Source organism: Pseudopipra pipra, chromosome 2, assembly GCF_036250125.1.
Source record: "Pseudopipra pipra isolate bDixPip1 chromosome 2, bDixPip1.hap1, whole genome shotgun sequence".
NCBI classification, from domain to species: domain Eukaryota; kingdom Metazoa; phylum Chordata; class Aves; order Passeriformes; family Pipridae; genus Pseudopipra; species Pseudopipra pipra.
The window spans coordinates 106,008,639-106,034,350 of NC_087550.1; the positions used below are offsets into that span (position 1 = coordinate 106,008,639).

Here is a 25,712-nt window from a genome sequence, read left to right on the forward strand (position 1 = left end):
TCAAACATGAATGGCCTTTGCTGACCCGTGAGTAACGCTGAGGGTTGGCCATGGTCACCAGATCAAAAATGTGTAACCACTGCTCTAATGCCACTCTGTGTTTTATTGATCAATCCAGTAACTGAAGACAACGTCAGCTCCTATATTTTTAATGTCTGTTACTTATTTCTTTTTTACTTGTTGTACATTATTGCATAGAATCACAGAATCATCAAGGTTGAAAGAGACCTTTAAGATCATTCAGTCCAACCACCAACCCAGTACTACCACTGTAACCCCTAAATCACTGAACCATATCACCCTGCACCAGATCCAGACGTTTCTTGAACACCTCCAGGAGTCGTGACTCCACCACCTCCCTGAGCAACCTATTCCAATACCTGACCATCCTAACAGTGAAATTTTTTTTTTTATTACCTAATCTGAATTTCCCCTGTCTCAGCTGAAGGCCATTTCCTCTAGTACTCTCACTGCAGGCATGGTAGAAAGGACTGGCTCCCACTTCACTACAACCTCCTTTCAGGGAGTTGTAGAGAACAATGAGGTCCCTCCTGAGCCTCTACTTTTCCAGACTAAGCAAACCCAGCTCCCTCAGCTGTTCCTCACAGGACATGTTTTCTAGACCCTTCACGACCTTTGTTGCCTTTCTGTGGATGTGCTCCAGCACCTCAATGTTTTTCTTGTAGTGATGGGCCCAGAACTAAACACGGTACTTGTGTGGCCTCACCAGTGCCAAGTACAGGAGGATGATCACTGCCCTGGTCCTGGTGGCCACACTACTGGCACAGGCCAGGATGCCATTTGCCTTCTTGGCCGTCTGGGCACACTGCTGGCTCATGTTTAGCCAGCTGTCAACCAGCATCCCCAAGTCCCTTTCAGCTGAACCACTCCTCCCCAGGCCTGTGGGGCTGCTGTGACCCAAGTGCAGGACCCAGCATTTTGCCTTGTTGAACCTCCTGCAGTTGTCCTCAGCCCATCGATCGAGACTCTCTCTGCAGAGCCTTCCTACCCTCAAGCAGATCAACACTCCCAACACAATTTCGCATCGTCTGCAAATGTACTGAGGATACACACCTGATGTACAGCTAAAAGGATCCAACTCCAGCTTTAACAAAGGACAGGGTTAATCTGCTGAAAGCAGATGAGTAATATAGCTAAACTATTGGGTGAATTTGGCCCAGTATTCAAACTCTACTTGTGCTTCTATACAAAGATACTTTACACCTATCAATTATTTCATGTCAGATATAGGACAGCATTTGTATAAACAGTTACTCAAAAACAGAACTATGTTGAAGCAAAAAAAAACCCATTTTTCCTCCTGCACAGGAGACATGTACTCTAGATAGTTCCCTATCTAGTACACAGAAACACCCTGAGAAGATCTCTTTTCCCACAGGGAGTGCACTGGGCTTCCACTCGCTTTTAAAGATACGATACAAACCTTCCTAGTAATGACAACATCACAGTTAAAGAAATTGGTAATATTCTCCTAGTAAAAATTGTTTCTTAATTTAGCATTTCATAAATGTATTTGCAAGCAAGGAATGCAATACATAGAATGTAACATTTTTTCCTGGGTGTGTCATTTGTGACTCCTGAAAAAATATCTGTAATTCTGTATATCTGACAAATATGTATTGCAACATGTCTATGCAGAGACTACAGCATTCCAGAACATATACCAACTGCATGTCCTCTGATGTAATGAAGGGAAATCTGAGCAGATTTTTCATGTCTATGAGCAATTTATTTTTTTTAAGTGCAGCAAAAATTGCTACATGTCCCCAAGCACAAACCTCACCTGGCATATTTTTATGGGTTTGTGTTTTTATGCAGGAGCCAACATTTATGAAAATGAGAATTTATCCAGTGCAAAACCCAAACTTGTAAAGGACCAAAAAAATATTTCATGAAATAAAGTCATTTTGGGTTCCTTAAATGTAGGGTTATTTATATATTTATTTATGCTTAATTCCACATTGAAGTAAACAGATGGCAGACCCCCTAAGTCATAACATCACGTGAGAGAGAAACAGATGCATGGACGCTTTTTAACCACAATAACACCCCCCTAACATTAATCATTGGCTCCTATGATTAAAATTGCATATACCTTTCAGCGATATAGGAAACATGACTATGAAGAGCTATGAAAGCTCATGGAAATAAAATACTGAAATGATTCTAGAGATTGCATCAGACCCTCTTAAAGCACTGTTTGCAAATATGAAGTAAGGCATCCAGGGATGAAAATACAGGAATCCAAGGCACGCACACTTTTCTTGCAATTATTTCAGATTTTGTGTTTAAGAGTTCATTGCTTAACAGTAGCAACAAGGAAATTGCCTAAAGGAGTCTAGTGACTCCTTAAATCATTACACAGCTCCAGTGAGTGAAAACACTACGATGTTCTCCTCTACCGTTCAATAAAATAAAAAACTGTTTTCCAAATGTACTTGAATAATTTGAAAAAAAATAATTAATGTACTGTCATTTCTTCTAAAAAAAAAAAAATCAAGAAAATAAACAAAATGGCTAAAGCAGCTGACACCCAAAATGATGTGAGAGCCGTCATCTTCAGTTGTACCTGAGACTCATTCTCCAAAGTATTGTAGATTCAGTGGCCCCAAGATATTTGATACCTAATTCCTATTGAACTGTAAAAGTCTGTAGCCTCTGAATCTCACGACACTGCACAAGTAAATCTCAGCTTGGGAGCAGGCACTGGGATTGGCAGGGTGAACCTCAAATGGCCCTGACACTTGCAGTGCCTTGGCAGAACATGTCTTATCTGCCATATGGGATAGGCTCTATGTCTCCAGGTAGTCTGTCCTTGCAATGATGATGAAAAAACCCCTCCAATGAACTAGCTGGGTACTTCCACACAGGGTCCCAATGCCATTTCCCACAGGAAATGAGATCTGGCCACAGCTCCAGCTGCCTGGAACAGGCATCCAAGGGTAGCATGGATTTCACATAACCCTGATCTCAGGAACAGCTCAGTATTTTGGGGATTGCACTGCCTAGGACAGAGCAAACATGGCAGAAAGCACCTACCTGCTTCTTTATATCATCTTAAAGATAGATTCACTTTACTTTACATTCAGGAAAACTGCTGCTTAATTGCTGCCTGGCCTTCTATCCACCAATGTCCCCACAAGCACAAGCCAAAACGACTACCCACCTGTCTACTCACTCTCCTCCCCCGTAGTTCACCCCAGCTAATTCAGGTGGTTTTCTGCTTATCTGGTTTCTTAAAGTAGGTACTTTCATGGAAATAAATGTTTCATTGCCCTGCATTCCCTTAACTGACCTAACCCTGAGAATTTCAGCCAGTTTTCAAAATAAGACACTGGTTCTCAGGTCCCAGTAGTACTTTCCCAGGTGCTTCCACTGAAGCCAGTGTTGTATGAGAGAGATGATTCACAAGAAGCTCTCAATGTGTTCAAGGGAAAGATGAGACCAAGCAGTAGGTTTTGGAGTTTGTTTTCAAGAAGGTTTCAATGTGTATTCAGTTTTGCTTTATCTGCAACACTGTCCTTCCAAATTGCCATTGTTTCCTATTAAGGAAGATACCTGGAACTGTCTTCCAGAACAAAGTGGGTTGAAATGTCTGTTTCTTTAAAACAAGGATTGGCAATTCTCGAGGTACACACCAATCCTGCAAGGAGCTGCCACATGTGGGACTAAAGTCAAACTCTTGATTCCAGGGGACATAAATAAATTATAAAAAAAAAGTAGATCACTTTACAAGGTTTTGTATTTTCTCTTTGGTATTTCCTCCTAAGGTATCTCTTAGTTAAACTAAGAGCTTGCCTTACTTGGGGACCTTTTTAGTACGGATGCACACAGGCAAACCCTACGGCCAGGATTCCCAGGCTGAGGTCCACAGCCCTGCAGTGCTCTGCAGCTTACTGAAGCTTATCCAGGGGCAACTGCCATAGCTTGAATGTGTGGCACGATATGACCAGTGGTCATGTTTATCCCATTTAAAACAGTGACCAAACCATGGGTATCCCAGGCTTAAAAATATGAATGGGACAGCAGCAGATGAGAAAGTGGCCTAACCCAGGAGTTTGGTCCAGATGAGAAAGGGATAAATGTAAAACAACACAAACCAGCACTGGAGAGACACTATTTGTGAGGGTTTTTTTCTTGACTACAAAACTGTTAAAATCACCAGTATGGATAAAACCCACAAGCCTCATTAGTTTGTTTCTCTGTTGTGCATTGAGACAAAGGTCCGTGGGCCACTCAGAGAGACAATTTCCTGGCATTAAGATACATGAAAGTTGACAACATAAATCAGGCAAAAATTAAGTCAGACATGGACCAGGGGAATTGACTGAAACACAAATGCTCATTAATGCTCCAGCTGGTTAAGAAAACCCAAAAAGAGAGTCTTGGGAAAAAATTAATGGCAATTTATATCACAACAGTACTAGGCACTGGAAAACATCAGGTTTCAACACACATTGAAACTTATCTGAGAACTGCCTTCAGTGTCCCGTTTTCCCCCTCTTTGATGGATACCCCTTTGAAGGGGTTTTCTTTAGTCCTAATGTAACTTCCTGCCAAGCTAGCAGACTCCATACCCTAAAATCAGAGGATCTAATGGCAAACATTCCTTAAAAATATTCAGTTTTAAGGCTTTAAATAAATAATTCCTGGTTTAATGAAAAGGATGGCAACTGTTTCAGAATAGAACTAACCTCCTTTCCACCTTCTAAAATTTTATGTGATTCTGAGGCTACATTTCTCAAGAAAATTTGCTTCCTAAAACTTAGCCTATATTAAAAACCTCAGACATGTAAGAACCAACAAACAGCATTAAAAAGTAATCTGAAAGTATCACAGACTTTACTTGCCACCAGTTATATATTTTGAGATACCAAAGCCATCCTGAGGTACCATCATGAGGTCCAAGATAATAACACAATACTAAAATGTTAACTGAGACACTCTCTTTTCTTTACATTGATGAAGCAGGTGATGAGGTTACTGGTCCACCACTGTATATGGTGCCTTCAAAGAATGGGATCAGACACAGTACTGAAGATCTTAAAAAAGATCTGTCAGGAACTTGATATCCACATTATTAGATCACCTGTCAAGGGGTGATCACTTTAACTCTTCAGGACACCAGCCCTGAATTCTCCCTTACAACATGACTTGACTACACTTGCTTGCCTTACTCCCTATGCCCTAATGAGGTCAGTGTACTGCATTTATACTTCACCAGACAACTTTTTTTCAGCCTGAAGATAACACAGATCAGATGACTGGCAAGATACCACTTCATATGGACATACTTCCCACAAATTTTTACTCAAAATGTTTCCACTGTCCATTATTGGTACTCAGGAAGATCTAAAACATCATAATGAATTCCTGTTTTATTCATGTGATCTAGCTGTCACCTTAATTTCCACAGAAATTATACTGGAATGCATGATACTGTAAATACTGGCATCATGTTGTCAGTTCTTTCTTTAAAATCTTTTAAAATGTCAGACTACACAGAGTAATATCTTCAAACAGGTTGTTATATCTGAGCTTTTGACAGAGAAATCTTAGACAGCCTGTATGAACACACTGCAGTAACTACACCTGAGCTAACTTTCCCTATTAAAACAGCTCCAAAAGCCTTCTATGAACAAATTAACAGACTTCTTTAAAGCTGAATCTAATTATAACATGAACAAGAAGAAAACATTAATTTAGGTCAGCTCCAATGACTGTTGCTATTTCTTGTCATATCAGAACAATGTCTCAACTATAGTGTTGAATTTAATTACTGAAGTTTGATGTCTAAATAGGTTTTAATTAGGACTGTGACTGAAATCTGGTGTTAAATGATCTCATTTCCAGTACTAAACTGTTACATACATCATGCATTTTCACACCTTGACACTGCCTCTGCAATTCTGTATGTGCATTTATGTATTGTTATTATTAACTTTCTACCACGCTGGGGAAAGGAGCGAGCTTTCCTGATGGGCATGATAAAAGGTTTAACTAAGAAGCAAAGAAATATTCCAATTATTTTAAAAGAGCACACAAAAAAAAGGACAGCTCTTAGAACCTGAACTCTTGGCGTAAGCAGCCTTGTAAAGTTGCCTGCACGGTCTGAGGGAGCCTTTAACCGAAGAGCATCACAGGAGTTTATTTAAAGTCTCACTCTCCCGGCCCTCCCTCTTCCTCCCGTCACCCCAAAACCGCGGCTCTCCAAGACTCTCTTTCTCACACATCCGGAATCGAACGGGAAACTCCTCGCTGGGCTCTGAAGTTCAGAAAAGTGGGATTTGGCATTCACGGGCGAACCGGCCGAGAGCCTGGGGCTGGGCGGTGCCTGGGGAATGCCATTCCCGGCGGGATGCGCCCAGGAGAGGCCGGGACCAGCCATCGCTCCCCGCCACCGGCTCCTCGGAGCGCGGGCCGCTCCTCGGCATTCATCCCTGAAGACAGGCAGCTTTTGAGAACCGTACCACGGCTTTAGCACCACACGGCTCCCGCCCCTCCCGCCACCGCACACATGCGGCACCGCGCCGGTGCCCGGGCGCGCCCCGACCCGCCGGGAGCGCGGGGGATCCAGGCTTTTAACGGGCGGACGAGGAATCCCGCCCGGCTGTCACCGCACAGCCCGAGCCCCTGCCGGGCACAGCCCACCCGGGCCGCCCCCGCGTCCTTCCCCCGCCGCGCCCACAAAACGACCCGCCGGGCCCGGCCCCGCGGCCCCGCAGCGCCCGGGGCGCCTCGGGCGGGCGGGCCGCGGATGTGGCCCACTCACCAGGCGCGGCTGCGGGCAGGTGTGCTCCAGCTCCTCCATGGCCTCGGAGGGGGATCCCGGGGCGCCGGCTCCTGACTCAGCACCGGCCGCGCGCACTGGCATGGCCGCCGCCCGGGCCCGCCCGGCGCGGGGGGTCTCCCCGGGAGCCGCCCGGGGGCTCGGCCGCGCGCGTCGCCACGGCAACCGCCCGGCCCCGCCCCCGTCCGCGAGCTGCGGGGGGCGGTGCCGGTTTATTTGCATGCGGTCTCCTGATTGGCTGCTGCGCCGCCGCGCCACCGCGCGCGGCCCACGGCGGCCCCGCGGGCGGGACCCGCCCCCAGAGCCCCCTGAGCCCCCTGAGCCCTCAGAGCCCTCAGAGCCCCCTGAGCCCTCAGAGCTCCCAGAGCTCCCAGAGCCGGGGCGGGTCCTGGGGGAAGGGGGTTCCCAGAGAACATGGGACGGGATTGCGTCCGGGTAGTGCCTGAATATCGCCAGTGAGGGAGACTCCACACCCTCTTTGGGCGATCTGTTCCAGTGCACAGTCACCTGCACAGCAAAGAAGTTCTTCCTCATCTTCAGGTGGAACTTCCTGTGCATCAGTTTCTGCCCGTTCCTCTTGTCCTATTGCTCGGCACCACCGAGAAGAGCCTGACTCCATCCTCTTGGCACCCTCCCTTCAGTTACTTATACACGTTGATGAAGTCCCCTTCAGTCGTCTCTTCTCGAGGCTGAACAGGCCCAGCTCCCTCAGCCTTTCCTCGTAAGAGAGATGCTCCAGTCCCTTTTTCATCTTTTTCACTCTGCGCTGGACCCGCTCCAGGGGCTCCATGTTCTCTTGTTCTGAGGAGCTCGGAACTGGACACAACACTCCAGACACGCCTCAGTGGGGCTGACTAGAGGGGCAGGATCACTTCCCTCGACCTGCTGACAGTGGTCTTCCTAACGCATCGCAGGATTCCGTTGGCCTTCGAGGCCACGAGGACACGCAGATGGCTCAGCCCCCGAGTCATGTCCTGCCCTCCCGAGCGCCAGCAGCACTGAAACCGTGCAGGCTGAAGTGAGATTACCAGCCTTCTTACTCTTAAACGGCATGAGAATACAACCAAGATAATATAAAGCCAAAACCTTTTAGATCAGAGTCTCCGTTGGCTATTGTTAACCTTGATAGATTCAATAAAGGGGATTCCAGTAGTACTGAGCTGCAGTGGGCACTCTGAGTTTTGTTTTTAAAAATCAGACTTCATCAAGGGACACGAGCATCTAAGTTACAAGAGAATTGTGCCTCAGGGTCTTTCCCTAGGACTTGAGAGCTTAATTTCAAAAGTCTTTGGCAAATCTACAAAGGAGACCAAGTGCAATACAAAAAGAAATGTATAAACTATGTGAAAGGGAAATGGGTAGGTGGGTGAATAAGAGAAGATAAGAAAGTAAGTAGAAAGAAAAGAGAACGTGAAAAGAAAGAATGAGACAGCAGTCAAGAAAAAAGGAAAGTACATATCAAAAGAGGTGACTGAGCAAGGAAAACAGGGAGCCAACTAAGTGAATCTCATAGCTGAATCTTTTCCCTATAACTAAGTTCCTTTACCAGTAATTTTGCAAGGAATATTCACACATTATAGAAAGAATACTCAAGGGAAATGATTAAACCATGATTAATGCAGCACTTGGCCTGAAATTTGTAGCTCATTTTCTTAGGAAAAGTATTTGCAGGAGTGTTATGCTGTTAGAAAAATATTTGGACAGCACAGATGAGCAGTGTTAGGACTGGAGCAGCCAGAGGTAGCAGGCAGACCCTTTATAGACCCAGCCACATATGCCAGCTCTTCAGAGACTGGTGCTGGTGTGCTGAAGGAGTAGTACCAGGTATGGATGTATCCAGGGTCAGGGTCCAGCCCTCTCTGACCAGGCAGGTGCATGGGAATAGAGATGAAAGGGAAATGGATTCTCTCGCAGCTGGATGATTGCCAATAAACTGGAAATGTAAATCCCTTGCCTTCTATTTCTTTTGAGTACAAAAGGGCGAATTTCATCTTTGCTTTCATGCTGAGAGTTTGCTATTGACTCCAGCTGCATTTTGATTCATCTTTTATAGAGAAAAGTTTTCCCATATACATGTAACATTATAGAATGATGTCTCTCTTTCAGTAGTGTTATCACCTGTCTAAGTTGGGCCAGAATTTCAGAGTGGACATGGAATGCTTTTCATGCTGCTTATTTCATTTCCACCTCTGGGAAATACTTTATAGATTTGTTCTTCTGTTTGAAGAGCATGATAGAGAAATGTTGTGTACATCATTAAGAGAGAGAGAGAAAGCTGAAATAATGGTAGGGGGAAGGTGGTAGGGTCTGTCATGTCTGTCCAGATGGAATATGTCTGATGATCTTAGCCATTGTATTGGGTATCTTGAATAAGTTATCCTAACCTGCACCTTCTATTAGCTGTTGGGGCAAAAAGAGCTTTCAAAAGGCTGGAATGTGTCTTCTTTACTCTCTAAAATAAATAAATACAAATTAGGTTTGATTGGAAACCCTGGGCAGATGGTCTTCTGTGAATCTTTACAAGTCAGCCAGCTTTTAAAAGAACAGTGGAGCAAGAGTCACGGGTGGGAAGGTTCATGCATCTAATTTCTTTTCTGCAACCAGTATTCCGTGCCAGGCTGAACATGGTCTCCTGGCACCCTCCTGCCATTTATTCACAAGTAACAGGACGCATAGTCACTGCCTTTAAAGACTGAGCTCTTGGCAACAGCTGCTTGAGTTGAAGAGACATTTGATGCATAAAAGTCCTGTCCCAGGGTGTATAAATTAACATTACATGCAAACGAAACAAGAAACTATGATCCCAATCCTCCTAACACTCATTTCAAGGTTTGAATTGAATAGACAGCAAACAGGGAAAAATCTCAGCTGTTAGGAAGGTTTCATCTGATACATGGTGGGGTTTTTTCTATGCAGAATTTCAGTTCTCAAACTGGAACAATTAATTCTCAAAACATGAAAAATATAAAAAAAATATGTCTAGGTATTCCATTTAAATCCTCTCCTTTCTCAAAATGAAAGTATGATCCCTCTCTGAGCTTCATGGGCAGCTGAACATCATAGAGACAAATACTCTGTGTAGAATCTTCTTTATCTTCAAGCCCTAATTTTTAAATATCTCCCTCCCTTTTTTTTCTCTTTTTATTTATTTCATATTTTAAAAATCTTTTAGTGGAGCACTGATCAGTGCCCACAGCTGTAATTAATCAAATTTCAGTTCCTTGTAGAGACCAACACCTATAAAACCTCTCTCACACTTTTTCCATACTACACATGTTAAACTGACTCTAGCAGACTAGCTCTGAATGTGAACTAATGTGTCCACTTCCCTCCAACGTTTTTTTCACCCCTATATTGCATAGATTAAGATAAGCAAGAAGCTTACTTCATCAAATTTACTATATCCATGTTCATAGCTGAACATGGTATAATAAGTGTACTCTAATTGCATGCTTATCTTAAGGCAAAAGCTCTAGAAGTAGCAACCTATACTTGGAAATGGTGAATAAACTCATTAAAGACCTCAAACTGCTTGAGCAGGGAAATAATATGCATTTCACAACTACCTAACAAGGAGTGCTCTCTGCTCCTTCTGATGGCAAAGCAGCAATACAGCCTGAGATCTGCAGCAGAGGGCAAAGACATATTGAAGCCACTTGCTAACAAGGTATTTTGCCTTAGTTGCTCATAGATGTTCAGTGATCTTACTACTTCATTAAAGTCTGTAAATACTGAACAGTCTAAATCTGTAAAAACTGTCCAAGCTAAGGACTTTGCTTTTTTAAAGCAAAGATACTCTGCCCTTTGTGAAATCAGGGACTGGAACGCATTGCAGCCCTTAGAGAATATCATCAAGTGTCTGAAGTGCCTCAGTGGATCTCAAGCACCAGTTAGCACAGCAGAAGTTGTATTTAAAATGGTCTTCACCTGAGAGAGGCTGCAAAAGTCTTCTGACCTGTAACTGAGTCATAATGAAGAGAAACAAACCCTCATGTAATATCTGTTCAAAAGTCATCAGGAACTATGGAAAACCAGAGACTGGTATGGTTTAAATAGTGTTTGACTTCAAAACCAACCATTTGCAGAAAACAGAATAAATTATTGAATATTTAACAGATGAACTGAATTTTGCTTCAATGTATATATTTTGGATCCTGAAGGTTTTAACTGCAAGATTTTATTATAAGGTCAACTGCAAGACTATAAGGTGAAGGAATGGTTTATGTCTGAAGCAGATTACTTAAAATACTATGTTTCTATGTATGTATCTATGTATGCATGAATCTGTGTATGTATCCATGTGTCTATCAATCTATGTCATGCTAATTCTAGACATGCTAGAATTAATAGTCAAAAAGAGCAGATAAAGATACCTTATTGCTGAGATGATCAATTAATTAAATCACATATTTTTAGACTGAGATTAAAACCCCCCAGTGGTAGATATTTTTTTTCCCACTTGCATAGATAGGGAAAGAAGAGAGAGAATGAAAGATATGAATTAAAATACACCCAATAGGTTTTCACGACCTCCAACATCAGTTGCTTTGCTGCTTCCAGGTAATGCTGTCTAATTTTTAAGTTGCAGCTCATCAATCAAGTGGAACTGATACTGCTAACAAACTATCAGCTTTTTGTCATAATAAATAAAAAAATTTACTATTTATGAAAGAGTCCTATAAAATTATATACAGATTAAATCCAGGAAGTTTTTTTATATGCAATGACAGTCCGTAAATTATGAAAAGGAAAAACATGGGATTGGCACAACACGATCTTATATCTGGTTCTTTCCATAATTCCATAGTGCTGATGTGATGTTTAATAAAATCCATCATATCATGATCTGTATAGAATCAAATTAGTCCGTTTTTATGTAAGAGATAACTAAAAATGTCATGTTAATTCTGGTACAGTTTATATGTCAATCATCTGAACTCCACAAATTCTTGAAAATAGTGGCTTTTGGTGATGCCATTCATCTGTGCTTTACAGCACTGTTTTGAGTAAGTGTGGTTATGCACTTTGGGGTAGGTTCTTTGTGTTCTTGCTCTTTCATAAACTGCTTTTATAAGCACTTTTGAAGAAAATGGTGAGAAATTATGTTTGGGTTTGACCAAGAAGGTATCTGTATTTTATTCTTCCAGAGTAGAGAGATGGTCACTTAGTTTGGGAAATGTTAAGTTTTATTAGTTTCTTATTAGATTGTCCTTGCGAATTTTAACAATCAAGCTTTTCATTATTGGGTAATTGTTGTTATGGAAAGATGAGGGATATCTGGCAATGGGACTTTCCTGATGGATGCTCAGAGGTTGGGAAGCCCTTGGATTAGCTAACCCTTGGATTTGCTAACCTCTGTTGGTTATTCCCTTCCCAGAACCCAAACTATCTAATCAATCCATTAACACTGTTCACTCTTATCAGAAAGTTCTTCTGAATGTCTGACCTGAACCTCCATTACTGCAAACTACTGCCCTTGCTTGCTTTTTCTGCTGGACACAGAGAACAGATGTAGTCTCCTCTGCTTTTTGTATTACTAGTGTGGTTAAAATTTTGAAAGAATAGTTTGAGGATTTGGAGTAGAGAGCTGACATTCAGCATGCAGGTTGATATTTTTGTCACCTCTCTCATGACTTTTCCAGACTAAACTGCTCCAGTTGCAATTTCTCATAGGTCATATGCTACAGATCTTCTCATTATCCTTCCTCTTCTATTTTGGGTTCTCTGTAAATTTCTTGCAGAGTGGTTCCAACACAGGACTACATCTGCAGCTTTACTGCTGTCAGGAAATATAATGCTGAATATTACAGATCTCTCTAGGGTATATATCTCAGTATAAACTTTGTCTAAATGATTCATGTTCTCTGCCCTCCTTCCTATTGTCACAGATGAAACACAATTTAAGAAAAATCTCTTCCCTATTTACATTTAAACTGTGTTGTTATCCTTCCTATCTCTTTTCCCATTTCCGGCTTTCCAGATACACACTCCAATCCCCTTACATCCACACAAAGCTAAGACTGCCTTTCTTGCACATATTTGTATTGCATTCACTTCTATCCATTTTCAATCTATCTGGTGCCTTCCCTTTCCGCCAGCTCAATTTCAAATTTTTGGACTCATCATCAGTATTCTGTCACACTATCTTTTCCAGTATTACAAGTCTCCAATACTTTTTTCTCTTCACACTTCTTGTCAACCTTTATCTTTCCATTTGTCAATTTTTCATGCAAGTGCCTTCGCATCTCTTTCCTCATATTATTACAAATGCAAACCTGCCAAGTAAAACATAAAAAGATCATACTGTAAACCACATTTGAGTGATTGCTGGGGCTTCCTGTTTAATATTTTAGGTACCAGAAACTTAATAACTGGAGGATTTTATTATCTGGGTAAAGACATACACTTTATTTAAAATAAAACACCTACTTATGCACTGTAAAATGATTACCTGCTAGCTAGTTTAGCTTTTACCAGTTATTAAGAGTGTTTGACCCTAAGATCTTACCTCTGTTGCATATAACTTTGCCACCTTTGAATCCTTTGATCTGACATGTTTTGAAGAAAAGCATCTTCTACCCACTGAGCGGTTATAGAATACTGCATAATGCAGCTGTTTCTGGAAAATATGTTAATAATGCCCTGCAGGTATTCTGGGACTTTTTATTTGAAATATGCAAGAACTGTCATGATTGAGATATTTAATATTTTTTTTGAGGTTTGGTACTCCCAATGGTGATGTGCTGTTTTCTGTATTCATGAAAATTGGGCAAATTTGGTTATGGATACAAGTTACTTCATATGTGTCAGGACCCTGGGGGCACTAAAAGACCTTGAAGGCCCTGAGAAGCCTGATCTGGGGGCTCCACCCCACACCCTCTGCCCATGGGCTCAGGGGCTCTATTTAAGCTTCACCACCACTCGCACCTTCTCCCTGAAGAACCTGTCCCTGGATCTGGACCTAAGGATGCTATCCTTCTTTTTGCCAAAGGGATGTGAAATGGTGAACGCTGAGAGTATTCACCCACGGAAGCACATTTGATCTTCAGCCAGGTCTTGAAATGTAACAGCCTCTCTGCAATAATGTTCTGCTTATACATTAATTGTTCATTTTTGTGCAATTGTAAAGAGAGAGCGCTGAAAGTAGTTAAAACAGAGACTTCCATGCTGTGGCAATAACTGTATGATCTTGAATACCATTGGCATCAGACTTAATTCTTAGACATTATAATTATGTGAGGGCTCATTTTCTGTGAGTTTGCTCTCACTTGTCTTCCCTATTTAATGTACATTATAATATTTAGTACTTTTCTTCCAGGCTTGAAAGGAATATTGTATTAGGCAAGCAGGTGATGAGATTCTGCTCTCTGTTCCAGTTAGTGTAATTCCACCAATTCTGGTCGAGTTACTAGGATTTGCTGTAATTTAACTGCAATCAGAATTGAATTGTGTTCGTTTAAGAAAGAAAAAAACTATCTCTGGATGTTCATTTCATAGACCTTCTTTTCTGTCATAATGGAAGTTGTTAGTGTGTATTCTAGTTTCTATTTCATGTTTGTATTTCAGAGCCTTAACATCCCAATAACGACTTTATTCTCTTCATCCTGGTGTTAGCAGGTAATTCAGGTAGGAAATTAAAAAGAGCTGTGCAGTGAACAAGCCTGATAAGCAAAGAATCTACCCTCTTAACATAAATGTCTGCATCATCTTTATTGATAAACAAATGGAGAAGCATCTATTTCTTCATACTTCTATCAGTTAACTACGTGTTTTGAAAACAAAAATCTCTTGTTAAATGATAACTTGAGATTTAAAAAAAAAAATTAATTTATGAAATCTGTGCTCCTCTAGGAGTTTAGTCCTCCAAACAGTTAAGTAATTCACGTTGAAATGCCACATGAATAGCACAGTTTAGTAAGCAGTTGCTGAAGTGGTCAGAGCTGCATCATATTAGATGTAAAAACCTTTAGTTAATTTAGTGATAACATGCATTAATTCCGACTAATATAAGGATTAAAAGTAAGATAATGGAATACTCTGGGTTTGTAGGAAACATACATGTAGAACATACACACTCATATCCTGAGTAGTATGCACACACATACCCAGTTCTCCACAAAGACAATCTCTACTTAACAACAATATGATAATGTTCAGGCATTTTGAGGTAGACATAGTACAGGTGAATTTGCTACCTCACTATAATCCGTGATTTACTGGCACTGTTTTTATAGCACTACTCTTAGTTTAATCAGATTTTTTACATCATCAAAAAAAAACAACAAACCCAACCAAACCCAACCAGAAGCTTAATGTGTAATGTCTGAACCTGAAAGTTTTAACTCTTTGTCCTCTTGCCTTTGCAGCATATCAAGCATGCCCTAGACATAAAAAGGAAGACAAAACTTCTCCTCAATACAGCAATTATTTTGTCCATTTAACTTAGTTTTCATACTATAGTCCATTTGTGCTTTGCCATGTTAATATGTACTACTTTTTATATTACCTTGCAATGAGGATACAGTATTTTCTGTTAATAACCAAAATGAAAAATACATATTTGTCACCTTTTGTTGAAATCTGGGAGTTTCCCGAGCTTCCTCTTCTGTGCCGTGTTTTTGGCTGCCTACCATCTTCATTACTGTGCTTCTCTTGCACTTTTCTCTGCAGCTATCACACTTGCCTTGAGAGAACCTTGAGAGAACCTCTGAACTGCACAGCAGAATTCCTGCTTCTTGCACTTAAAAAGAGAACTGAGCAAAGGTCATGCCAAGTTGTTCTTGTATGAATGTCCCAAGGGAGGTTAAAGATCAGCTCAAAGTAATCTGCTGTGATAAAGACGTTTAGCAGAGGAAGTCCCAAATCTTGCTGGGTTGTTTTTCTTCCTCAAAAGTAAGCCCATCCCTTACTCCCTCCCCCCCTCTTTTTTCCCCCCTGCAGGATTTAAATATGCTTGTTATGCTTTGCTGTGGGAAACAGATGCGTTCTTGTTATGGCCAGGGATGAATGTCAGGATTGAACTCGCATCCATGAAAAAGTCTTTTGTTTGATCTGCGCTGTCCCACAGTGGAGCTATGGCAACAACTTCAGCTGGGGAAATTAACTGTATCACTGTGTACCCGCTCACATCACGGCATCACCTGAATGACAAACATGCCACTGTTCACATGACAGCTGACAAAGAGCAGTATTTAATTTTAATCAAAAGGAATAAAATCCAATCAATTAAAAAATCCAAAGCATGTGAAAGCTAGGTATGTGTGAAGTGCAGTAGCACTCTATTTTTATTCAAACTGAAGAATTTAATGATATTGCTATTTTATAAATGTTTCTCTATTGTAGCTTAAAAAATTTAGTAACTTGTGAATTTGAATCTCACATCACACTTGGTGGTGCGATCTTGTTTTGTGCACGTGTTTAAAAAAGAATTAAACCAGAGAGTGGCACACTGCACTGAATGAGAGGCTGTCTGTAGGTGTTATGGTTTAACCTGGCAGGTAATCAACCACCACACAGCCACCCATCCCCCAAGTGTGATGTGGGAGAGAACTGGGGGAAAAAAACGTAAAATATGAGGGTTGAGATAAAGACAGTTTAATAGGACAGAAAAGGAAGGGAAAACAAGAATAACATTAATTAGAATATACAAAACAAGTGATGCACAGCACAATTGCTCACCACCTGTTGACTGATGCCCAGCCAGTTCCTGAGTAGTGGCCTCTGGACAGCTTTCCCCCTAATTTATATACTGGGCATGATGCCATATGGTATGGAATATCCTCTTGGCTAGCTGAAGTCAGCTGTCCTGGCTGTGTCCCCTCCCAGCTTCTTGTGCCCCCCAGCCTCCTCTCTGGTGGGTTGGGGCGAGAAGCTGAAAAGTCCTTGACTTAGCGTAAACACTGCTCAGCAACAACCAAAACATCAGGGTGTTATCAGCATTATTCTCATCCTAAATCCAAAACACAGCCCTGTACCAGTTACTAGGAAGAAAATTAACTCTATCCAAGCGGAAACCAGGATGGCAGATCAGACAGGCATTCTTCCTGTAGCTGTCAGTGTGTGGGTTTGCTACAGTTGTTGGCCTAATAACCAGCTAGTGAGAGAGGGGGTCTCATTCTGTCTGGGAATGGACATTCTGGCTGTCAGGGTATCCATCCTCTTCAGCATCAGGGAGCTGCCACAGTTCGTGGGGTGGTTCTTCTGCTTCCATGTAAGACTAGGTCCCACAGTGGGATAGTGTTGTACTAGGAACTGGGTATGTAAAGAGGATTGGTAGGTTTTTTTACTTCTCTCTTACCAATGCAAAGAAGTCCTTGTGGAGAAGGAAAATAATTTTCAGTTTCAGAACCACATAAATCTTCTCTTCTAGAGAGTAGAAAACAATCAGTATATTCAGGCCAAATAATACTAGTTCACACTTCTGCAACAGCATATCAGCTGTAAGGACAGAGTCCTGTGGTGCCACCTGCCTTTTTAAGAAGCTGGAGTCAGGGCCTGCAGATTTTCATGAGCAATAAATGCTTCTCCACAACGTTCTGCAAATGGAGATGGCAGGATTTTGGGGTAATGGCTGGCCAACAGTGATGGTTTTGGACAAAAGATTGAGGTTAATCTGTGGTGAAACAGCACAAACCTCACCAGTTTCCCTGGGTTTGTACATGCACAGGCAGACTGATCTATGCCCTTTTAGAGGAGAGGAATCGTAAAGCTTCAGTTGTCTTAACTGAGGACTTAAAAAACTTTTCCATCTATACTTGAAACTGAAATATTTCCTTCTCTGGACACAGTTCTTGCTCCTCAGCTGAAGGTTGATGTGTAATACTCTTGACAAATGCAAGTGAAGGTATCTCTGCAGCACCCAAATGAACAGAACATACTCCACCTCCCCACCCTGACAAAGTCAGGGGTATGCAAGGGCAAAGCTCTAATGGATTTTTTTCTCAGGGCCCTCCACAGACTTGGCCTCTCAAGAAATCCAGTCTGGAACTATTTTCTTTTTCATGTCTAGCAAAGATAAAAAAAAAAGGACAAGGGATTTGGGAAATAGGAGGCATCCATTATAATGTAACTATATATAGTTATATGTAACTACATATTCATGTATATAAAACTATATATAATATATAAAGTTCACATATATATATTTCACATATGTGATATACTTTATATACATATAAAACCCCCCATATTTTGTGACTAAACTGACCAACAACCTGTCTCTGAGCAGACTAAGGAGTAATTTACTGAAGTTCCTGAAACTTGCGACAGAGTATAATGTCTACTTTAAATATGTAAAGAGGAAACCACGGTTCTTATGGATCCTCGTCTGTCATGATCACTGTTGGAGCTTCAGTGGTTACCTGTCCATGGAAATCGTGTGGGAAATGCCCGTTTCTCCCAACGGGGATTGATCTACCGCTGATGATGTTGTGGGTGCTCCTTGACCCTCACACTGCAGTCTGGGTCCAGGTTTTAGGCAACTGGCATCAACCACCGCCTCCTCCCAGCTCAGGTGCTGCATTTATACATGGTTTTATACATCATATTTATACATCACTATTTATGACACGGCATTTGAACATGGCTTTGCCCCAGCTGCGGCACCGAACCAAGTACGGGCTATGGGCCCCTGCAGCATGTGGAGCCCTGCTCAGATCCCTCAGACGCAACTCGCGGGATGGGATCAGCTATGCCCTCACCGCCCTCCCGGGCCCTTGGGACCAACGAGCGCCCGCAAAGCCGCGGCTCCAGCGGCGGGCCCGGCCCCGCGCATCGCCCGGCCCAGGCCTCGGCCGCGGCCCGGCAGCGCAGGCCTCGCCCAGGAAGCGGCTCCGCCTGGCCTGGAGCTCCCTTCCCGCTCCGGTCACCGGGCGGGGCCGAGGCGCCCGAACCGAACCCCCTCCCGTGGCCGCGCGCGCCCTCCCCTTCCCTCCCCTTCTCTTCCCGCGCCCCGGGGCGGCCCCGCCGGCCCCGCCCCCGCCCCCGCTGATTGGCTGCGGCCCCGGCGGCGGCGCGCGGGGCTCCCGTCTCGCGCCACTTTCGGGAGCCTTTGGCGCGAGCGCCATGGCTGAGAGCCGGGACGGTGAGACCCGGGGGCGGCCCGGGCCCCTCTCCCTCCTTGCCTTCCCTCTCCGCGGCGGCCGCTGCCGCGGCGTTTCGGTGTCAGGCGGGGGGCGGCGGGCGCAGCGGTGCCGGCGGCGGGGAGGGCGGGCGGGCGCGCGCGCGCCGGGCGCGGGAATGCGCGTGCGCGGCGGGCGGTCGCGGTGGCGGCGGTGGCACCGCTCCGGGAGGGTCCCGCGTCCCCCCGCCCTGGGGAGGGCTCGGCGGGGCCGTACCTGCCCTGCCCGAACGGGGGGACCCTCTTCCGGCAGGCGCGGAGAGGAGCGGGGGGGGTGTTACACCCGGTGCGGGGGACACGGGCCGCACGGCCCCGCACCGTCCCCCGGCCCCGCTGCCCCGCGCCGGCGGAGCATCCCCGTAGGATGAGGGGGCTGTCCCGGGATCGCCGCCGGGGGCCGCGCTGGCGATTCCCGGCGAGGACAGCGGCGGGCGCGGGTGGTGCAAACACATTTGTCTCAGAGGAGCGCGCTGTCTGACAGCAAACGCAAAGATTTGTCAGAAAATAAACGCACCCGGACTGTGACATCTTCGCAGTTCTCTCACATGGGGCACCACACAGTGTAAATGCCCCTCTTTTGGCTCAGCCTGTAGCAATACAAACCTGTACTTGTCTCAGCCACACTGCCTGGGTGCAGCTCTGCTCACAGTTCGATCTCCTGCTGCCACCGGGAGGGGACTGTCCTGCTCCTCTGGACACCTGGCCAGCCTTGGTCACCACGGGGTGTTTAGCTCCTCACACAAACCCCGCGGTCTCGTCCCTGGGCTGTTTGTTTGCTGCTATAATTTGGATTGGGACCACTCGTTCTCTGTGGTCAGATAAATGGTTCCCCCCCCATTAAGACTGGGAGAAAAAAGGGAGAAGTGGAGAGCGCCCTGCTGTGGGGAGCGTTTTTAAGGGAAGGAAGTATAGGAGGAAATGGGGTGTCAGTCCTATGCTGTCAAGAAATTACTAGTTCATCTCAATCTGGCTGCACTATTAAACATTGTGAAACCACCTAAAAAACCATTACTGCCTTGTAGCAGTGTAGGCCTTCTCTTAAGTCTGTCTATTGCTGAGTTGTCATGGAGACATGCAAAATAAAAGGAGCTGGAAGTTCCCAAGAAAGGAATGGGGGGGATCCTTTTCAGATAACGGTTATGAGGTTTGAGAGGTTCTTTGGAAACAGGTGGTAGCTTTGTGCTGAATATGAATTGACCTGAAGTCTTTTTTGATCTCCTTGCTTGTCAGGCCATGCCTTCAGTATAATTCCAGAGTTGGCTTATTAAGAGCCATCCATGACTGTGTGCTTTTAGACTAGTAGGTCTTTATCTTGATTTTAAGTGAAACTGTAGTCATCTATTAATGCATCACTGAATACTAAGTACTAAAGATAACAGCAGCTCATTACTAGACTTAATTCTCTTCTTTTTAATTAATTGCAGCTATGCATGAGTCTGGAAGTTTTGCAGCATCACGTTCTAGACGTGAGAGGAAGAATAGAAGAGGCCAGCAAGAAGCACTTGAACGTCTGAAAAAAGCCAAAGCTGGTGAAAAATTAAAATATGAGGTGAAAATTCCTCATCTTTTCTTCCTCATGAAAAGTAAATGTGAGCTGAGAGGCTTAACCATCGTTTATAGATATGTAAAAGTTACAGGAAACAAAATAAGCCTTTCAGATCAGCTTTTGTGTTTTCAGTGGTGTATGTTTTTCAGAATGTAGCTGTAGTTGTTTTGCTGCTTTCTGGTATAATTTATTTGTTTCTTTCTGTTTTCAAAACTAAACCAGTTTTATTGACTGCAAGTCAAACGTGTTGCCACTGCTTGAGAACTATGCTGTAAGGAAGGACCAATTTTTAAAATTTAATTGCATGATTAATGTTATGATAGGAAGTACTTTTTTTAACTTCAAATTATTTTAAACTTTAAATTAATTTCAGAGCTTTACATGGCTGAACTCCATTAATATTGGTATGCTGTATTTCCAGAAAGAGACCAAAATTTAAGTATTTAACTGGTAGAACTGAAATCTGGCAGTGTAACATTGCTACTGTCTAATTGTGATGCTGACAGGAAATATGACTTCCGCATTGAGGTGGATACATGTAAAGAAACCTGAAGTCCGTGGCTCATTAACATGCAAATTTTCTCTGAGGCACAGAAAAGCATCTTCAGCATCATGCTTGGGTACATCAAATAACCGTCCTTTACACTGAGCTCAGCTTGGTGTTTAAGAGTAGAGCCAAGGTCCTTGCTTGGATTTTTATTATTTTTAAGTTTTGTTTTGAAAATATGAAATGAGCAATAAAGGAAGTCAGTTTCAAATGAAATCTCTGCCAGTGTTTCAGTAGATTTTGAGTTTCAGTATGGTGTGATAATTTTAAAAATTGATAATTTGTCTTTTATCACTTTTAATAACTGTGGTTACTAGTTGTGAACAATGTAGCACTGTAGGAAACCGTGCATTTCTTGGGAACCTTTATGTTCTGATGATCTATGTTAATAATTGATGGTATGAAAACTGTTAATCCTCAGTATACCTTAACTATAGGTTGAGGAGTTCACAGGTGTTTATGATGAAATAGATGAGGATGAATACTCCAAGATGGTCAGAGACCGTCAGGATGATGACTGGATTGTTGATGATGGTAAGTTAACATTCATTTAGGGAGTTATTTTGGTTATGGTGTTATAACTCAATGTACATGATTTGAAGTAAGTTGTAGTTAGTACATTCTTAAAAATTTTTTTAGGGGACAAGAAAAAAGCAATCTTATTGGAATTAATCTTTGCATTGTTCTCACTGTAGTGTATTAGGATGGTAATGAAAATATTTTTCAACGAAGACCTGTTCTTGAAATTTTATTTCCAGTTATCAGTATTATAATTTTACCAAAAAAATACTGTAATTGATAATTTCTAATTAAACACATAACAGTATATTTAGTCTAGTAGAAGATACTGCTGGGAGTGGTGTGGTTTTTAACACTTTAGCATTTGTAACTTTTTCTCTATATTAGAGGGGCAAAAGTGTTTAAGTATGTGAAAAATTATTTAGGAGTATCAGAAGACAGAATTTAAACTGTAAGTTTTCAACTCTTTGTTTTTCTGTAGATGGGATAGGTTACGTAGAAGATGGAAGGGAAATCTTTGATGAAGATCTGGATGATGATGCTCTCAGTTCCAATAAGAAAGGTAAGGTGAACATGAACTGTGGAATGTCTTCCAGGGACTTTTAAGCAATACCTAAAATGGGCAACTTCTTGGCATCAGCATGTGGTGAATGTGGCCAAATGACATGTTACTTGAAGCTCTGTCATTGTCTGGCTGTGGATTTTGTTCAGACCCCGTGATGCAGAAGAGGAAGGTTCACAAATTGAGGTCAAATCATTGTTAACTACTTCAGCACTACTGGGGCAATTCTGCTTACAGTCTTCTATGGAATATCTATTCACTTCTAGAACAAAGGCATCTAGGAGTGGGCTTGGTTTTCGAAGCCAATGCCTAAGAGATGTGTGGTCTCTCTTGGCCACTAAACACCTGCATGCTTTAAAGAATCTGGGATCACACGATTTTCCCAAGTTTTACGAGGCTGGTGGAAAACTGAGAAACTGAGTCTGATGTTGAGAATCCAAGCCTAGTGCCAAACACATGGACATTCTTTTTTTTCCTGGAGATGCTTTCATGTGAAGTATCTTGGTCCTTTTCCTGGAGTATGCACTTGAGTATGCAAAGAGCATCTCTGATGTGACTAGGAAGATAGGGTGCTGATAGGGTTTTGTGATTTTTTTTGTGTGTGCATGACAGCTCTTAAAAAGCTGAAGATGATCAGGCTGCATTTCAGCCAGCAGTGTAAAGGTGGAAGAAGTGGACTACTTTGGCTATCTATTCCTGCTAATAACTGGACCCTTAAACATTGAGCTTTTCTGATGTAAAATTCACAATTTATTTTTTTTTCTGTAGGAAAAGGTGGCAGAACATCTACGGTTGATAAAAAGAACATGAAAAAATCTGTGGTGTCAAAGCCAAACACAATCAAGTCTATGTTTATAGCCAGTGCTGGGAAGAAAAACACAGATGTAAGTTTTTACATTTTTGAATTTAAATGTTTCTGACTTGTTCAAAGTGTTTTAGTGGGAGTGGAATAAGCCAAGGGCTCATTTCAGTTTCTTGTGTCTAGTAAGACATAAACGTCTATTACAATCTCCTGTGTGTGCAGCATTTCTGAAAAAGTTGTGTGGAAACTGTTTAGTCATTTGCTGCTGGTCTCCTGATTAGGTTTCCACATATAACTGAGAACTGTTTGGCTAATCTTACCTTGCAGAAAACTGTGGACCTGTCGAAGGATGATTTACTAGGGGATATTCTTCAAGATCTTAATGCTGAAGTAAGTATAGTAATGAAATCTGCTGGAAACACCTTAATTGGTTCATTTTTTTTGCCATGGAACTTGTCAGGAAAATACAGTTCTTTGTAAAACTAGAAGATCTAAGACTGGTTTCGTCCATAGCACATCTGCTTGGTATATTCCACATATGCAGAAGATGCATGACTGTATTGGCTTCATAAGGCAAAACCACTATGACCTGATTAGAGATGGTTTATATTAAGGTGATGTAGAGCCTGTGCTAATGCAGCCTTCTAGGTTTTAGTCAGCTTGGAGTGAAACAAAACTCACCTTTGTCTGAATCATGTGCACTGTACATCTGTGTCACCAGGCTTCAGCCAGTGCACTGTAGGATATTTCCATCTGTTGTGTTTGGGTTCATGAGAGGAGCTGAGGGAGGACTGTTTCAGCAGATGATGTAGCCTGAACGTCTGTCTGCCTCCTGCCTCCCACGATTTGCTGCAGAGAACCAGATTAACACTTCCTTTGAGTCAGGAGTGCAGGATGGCTGCTATGACACGGTTTGGACTGTCTCAAATGAGGCTTGTCCTCATCGTTAATGATCTTTCAGTGCCTTAATGCCCCTTCAGCAGGATCTCTTAAAACCAAAAGGATTGCTCAGATGTAAACCACAAAACTACTGTAGTGGTGAGATACTGAGGTGAAATATGTTGTATTATAATAAGGTTAATCAGAGCAATAAAGGGTATAGGATGTCCCAATGTAAAGTTCTCTTGGTTTTATGCTCTTGTTATTTTAACCCTCCTTATGACATCTGACTGTGAGTTATATCAGGCTATCAAACCCTCAGAACATTAGGCAAATGCATTTTAATGCTGTCAATTTTGTGGAATATTGAATAAGGAAAGTAATGCTCATAATTATACTATGGCTTCTATTTACTTAAATAGTAGTTATGTATTGATTTTTTGTGTTTTGATTGTTTTCTAAAATTTCTTTTGTTGTTAGCTCTTGATAGATATCTGTATATGTAAATAGGTTAAAATGTGTTTTCCTTTAGTGTAACAGTGCTGAAAGAGCACTTCTACCTTTCTTTAGGAGTGTATGCTCATTGGTACTGCTTCAGCAGACATAAAAAACATACCACAAGTTATTCTGATACTTGCGTGTTAAAGGCACAATTAGCTATTGAAACTGCCACTGTTTGAAAACTGTTTCCCTTGTTGATGGCAGTTTTTTTCAGGCTGTTTACCAAAAAAATCTAGTACCTGTCTTAATGGGTTGATTGCTCAGATAACTTACTCTTTTTACATGACTTAAGTTTTATATCAAGAAGTGTGTTTTCTTGGTTAATGAGACATTCCAGTGTCCCTCTTTAATAGAAAGTTGTTACTAACCAAGGCAAAAGAAAATGCTAAAAAACCACCTCTTCATTTTGTCACTTTGTCTTTTCTTTCAATATTCAGACAGTTCAACTAAGTCCACCACCAATTATAATGCTGAAGAGGAAAAGATCTGCTGGAGTACCACTGAATCCTTTCTCTGTGCAGTCCCAAACTTCCAAGGTAAAGAGGAAAAAAAATCTCATTAATAAGTATCTGGATTTGAATACTGTTGACTTTTGTTTCTGCTTCTAGAAATTAACTTTCCCATTAGCTTCCTTAGCAATGTTACAGTGTAGCTTCATGCATTTTTCCACATCCCCTTTCATGTTAATACATAGACAGAATACAATTAGTTTTATATCTTTAGTGTAGTAATAATACATATATAATGTTAGGTCCATCACATGAAGGTGAGCTTCTGCTTTGTCTTTTTTCCAGAGTAGAAAACACCCTTGTGTCACGGAGAGGAGTATGTGAGGTGAAATAAGCAGGAGTATTTGTGTGTGTAGGAAAGGATAAGAAACTAATCTTCTGCAGAAATGTAAAACAAACGTAAAATTGAAGCTGTAGATAGAGGTTTGCCCTAGTGGAGGATTTTGGAGTGAAAGGAGGGATGAGCTGTTAAGGGTGGAAGGCTGGCATTTTGTTAGGAGTTCAGGTAAATGAGAAGGACTTTATAACTGGAAATCCAATGAGATACTTGGTAACAGTCTGTAGAGTGAAAATGCAGTCGTGTAGATATATCTGATTTGTGAAACCTTGTGTAATGGTAATATCAGCTCTTATGTTGAAAATAATCAGCAGTGCTTCTCATCTTAGCAGTTGTGTTTGAACCTAGAAGCAACTGGAAAAAAACAAAAGGAGACATCTAGTGAGAGAGGATCTTTTTCTTCATGGTGCAAAACAGTGGTCACTTTTGTAGGAAACATTGAGAAGGAAATTAATTCCCAGACTGGCCATTCAGGTGATGACTTCTGTGGCCCTAGGAGGAGCGATTGGAGATGTTAGAGAATTAAACGGATGCAGAGACCTGTTGTTGGTCATAGTGAAGGCCACTTGATACCACATCTT

The 25,712-nt window shown here is 42.3% G+C and overlaps 2 protein-coding genes across 9 annotated transcripts in view; one reads left to right on the forward strand and one right to left on the reverse strand.

Annotated features, from left to right (window-relative positions):
* The window catches only part of PCYT1B (phosphate cytidylyltransferase 1B, choline), a 40,285-nt gene extending 21,938 nt beyond the window's left edge, over positions 1-18,347 (reverse strand). For 5 of the 6 annotated variants that reach the window (XM_064646805.1, XM_064646802.1, XM_064646807.1 and 2 more), the window contains exon 1: positions 6,794-7,048. In XM_064646805.1, coding sequence (XP_064502875.1) covers positions 6,794-7,033 — 240 coding nt within the window. In that variant the 5' untranslated portion in view covers positions 7,034-7,048. Of the gene's footprint in view, positions 1-6,793; positions 7,049-15,378; positions 15,552-17,108; positions 17,177-18,171 lie in introns of those variants that run through there. The other variant, XM_064646808.1, reaches the window with a different exon arrangement.
* Positions 18,348-20,334: 1,987 nt separating this feature from the next.
* POLA1 (DNA polymerase alpha 1, catalytic subunit) overlaps positions 20,335-25,712 on the forward strand; it is a 194,021-nt gene continuing 188,643 nt past the window's right edge. For all 3 annotated transcript variants that reach the window (XM_064646798.1, XM_064646799.1, XM_064646800.1), the window contains exons 1-6: positions 20,335-20,478; positions 21,460-21,556; positions 22,023-22,103; positions 22,872-22,987; positions 23,233-23,295; positions 24,723-24,821. In XM_064646798.1, coding sequence (XP_064502868.1) covers positions 20,356-20,478; positions 21,460-21,556; positions 22,023-22,103; positions 22,872-22,987; positions 23,233-23,295; positions 24,723-24,821 — 579 coding nt within the window. In that variant the 5' untranslated portion in view covers positions 20,335-20,355. The remainder of the gene's footprint in view (positions 20,479-21,459; positions 21,557-22,022; positions 22,104-22,871; positions 22,988-23,232; positions 23,296-24,722; positions 24,822-25,712) is intronic.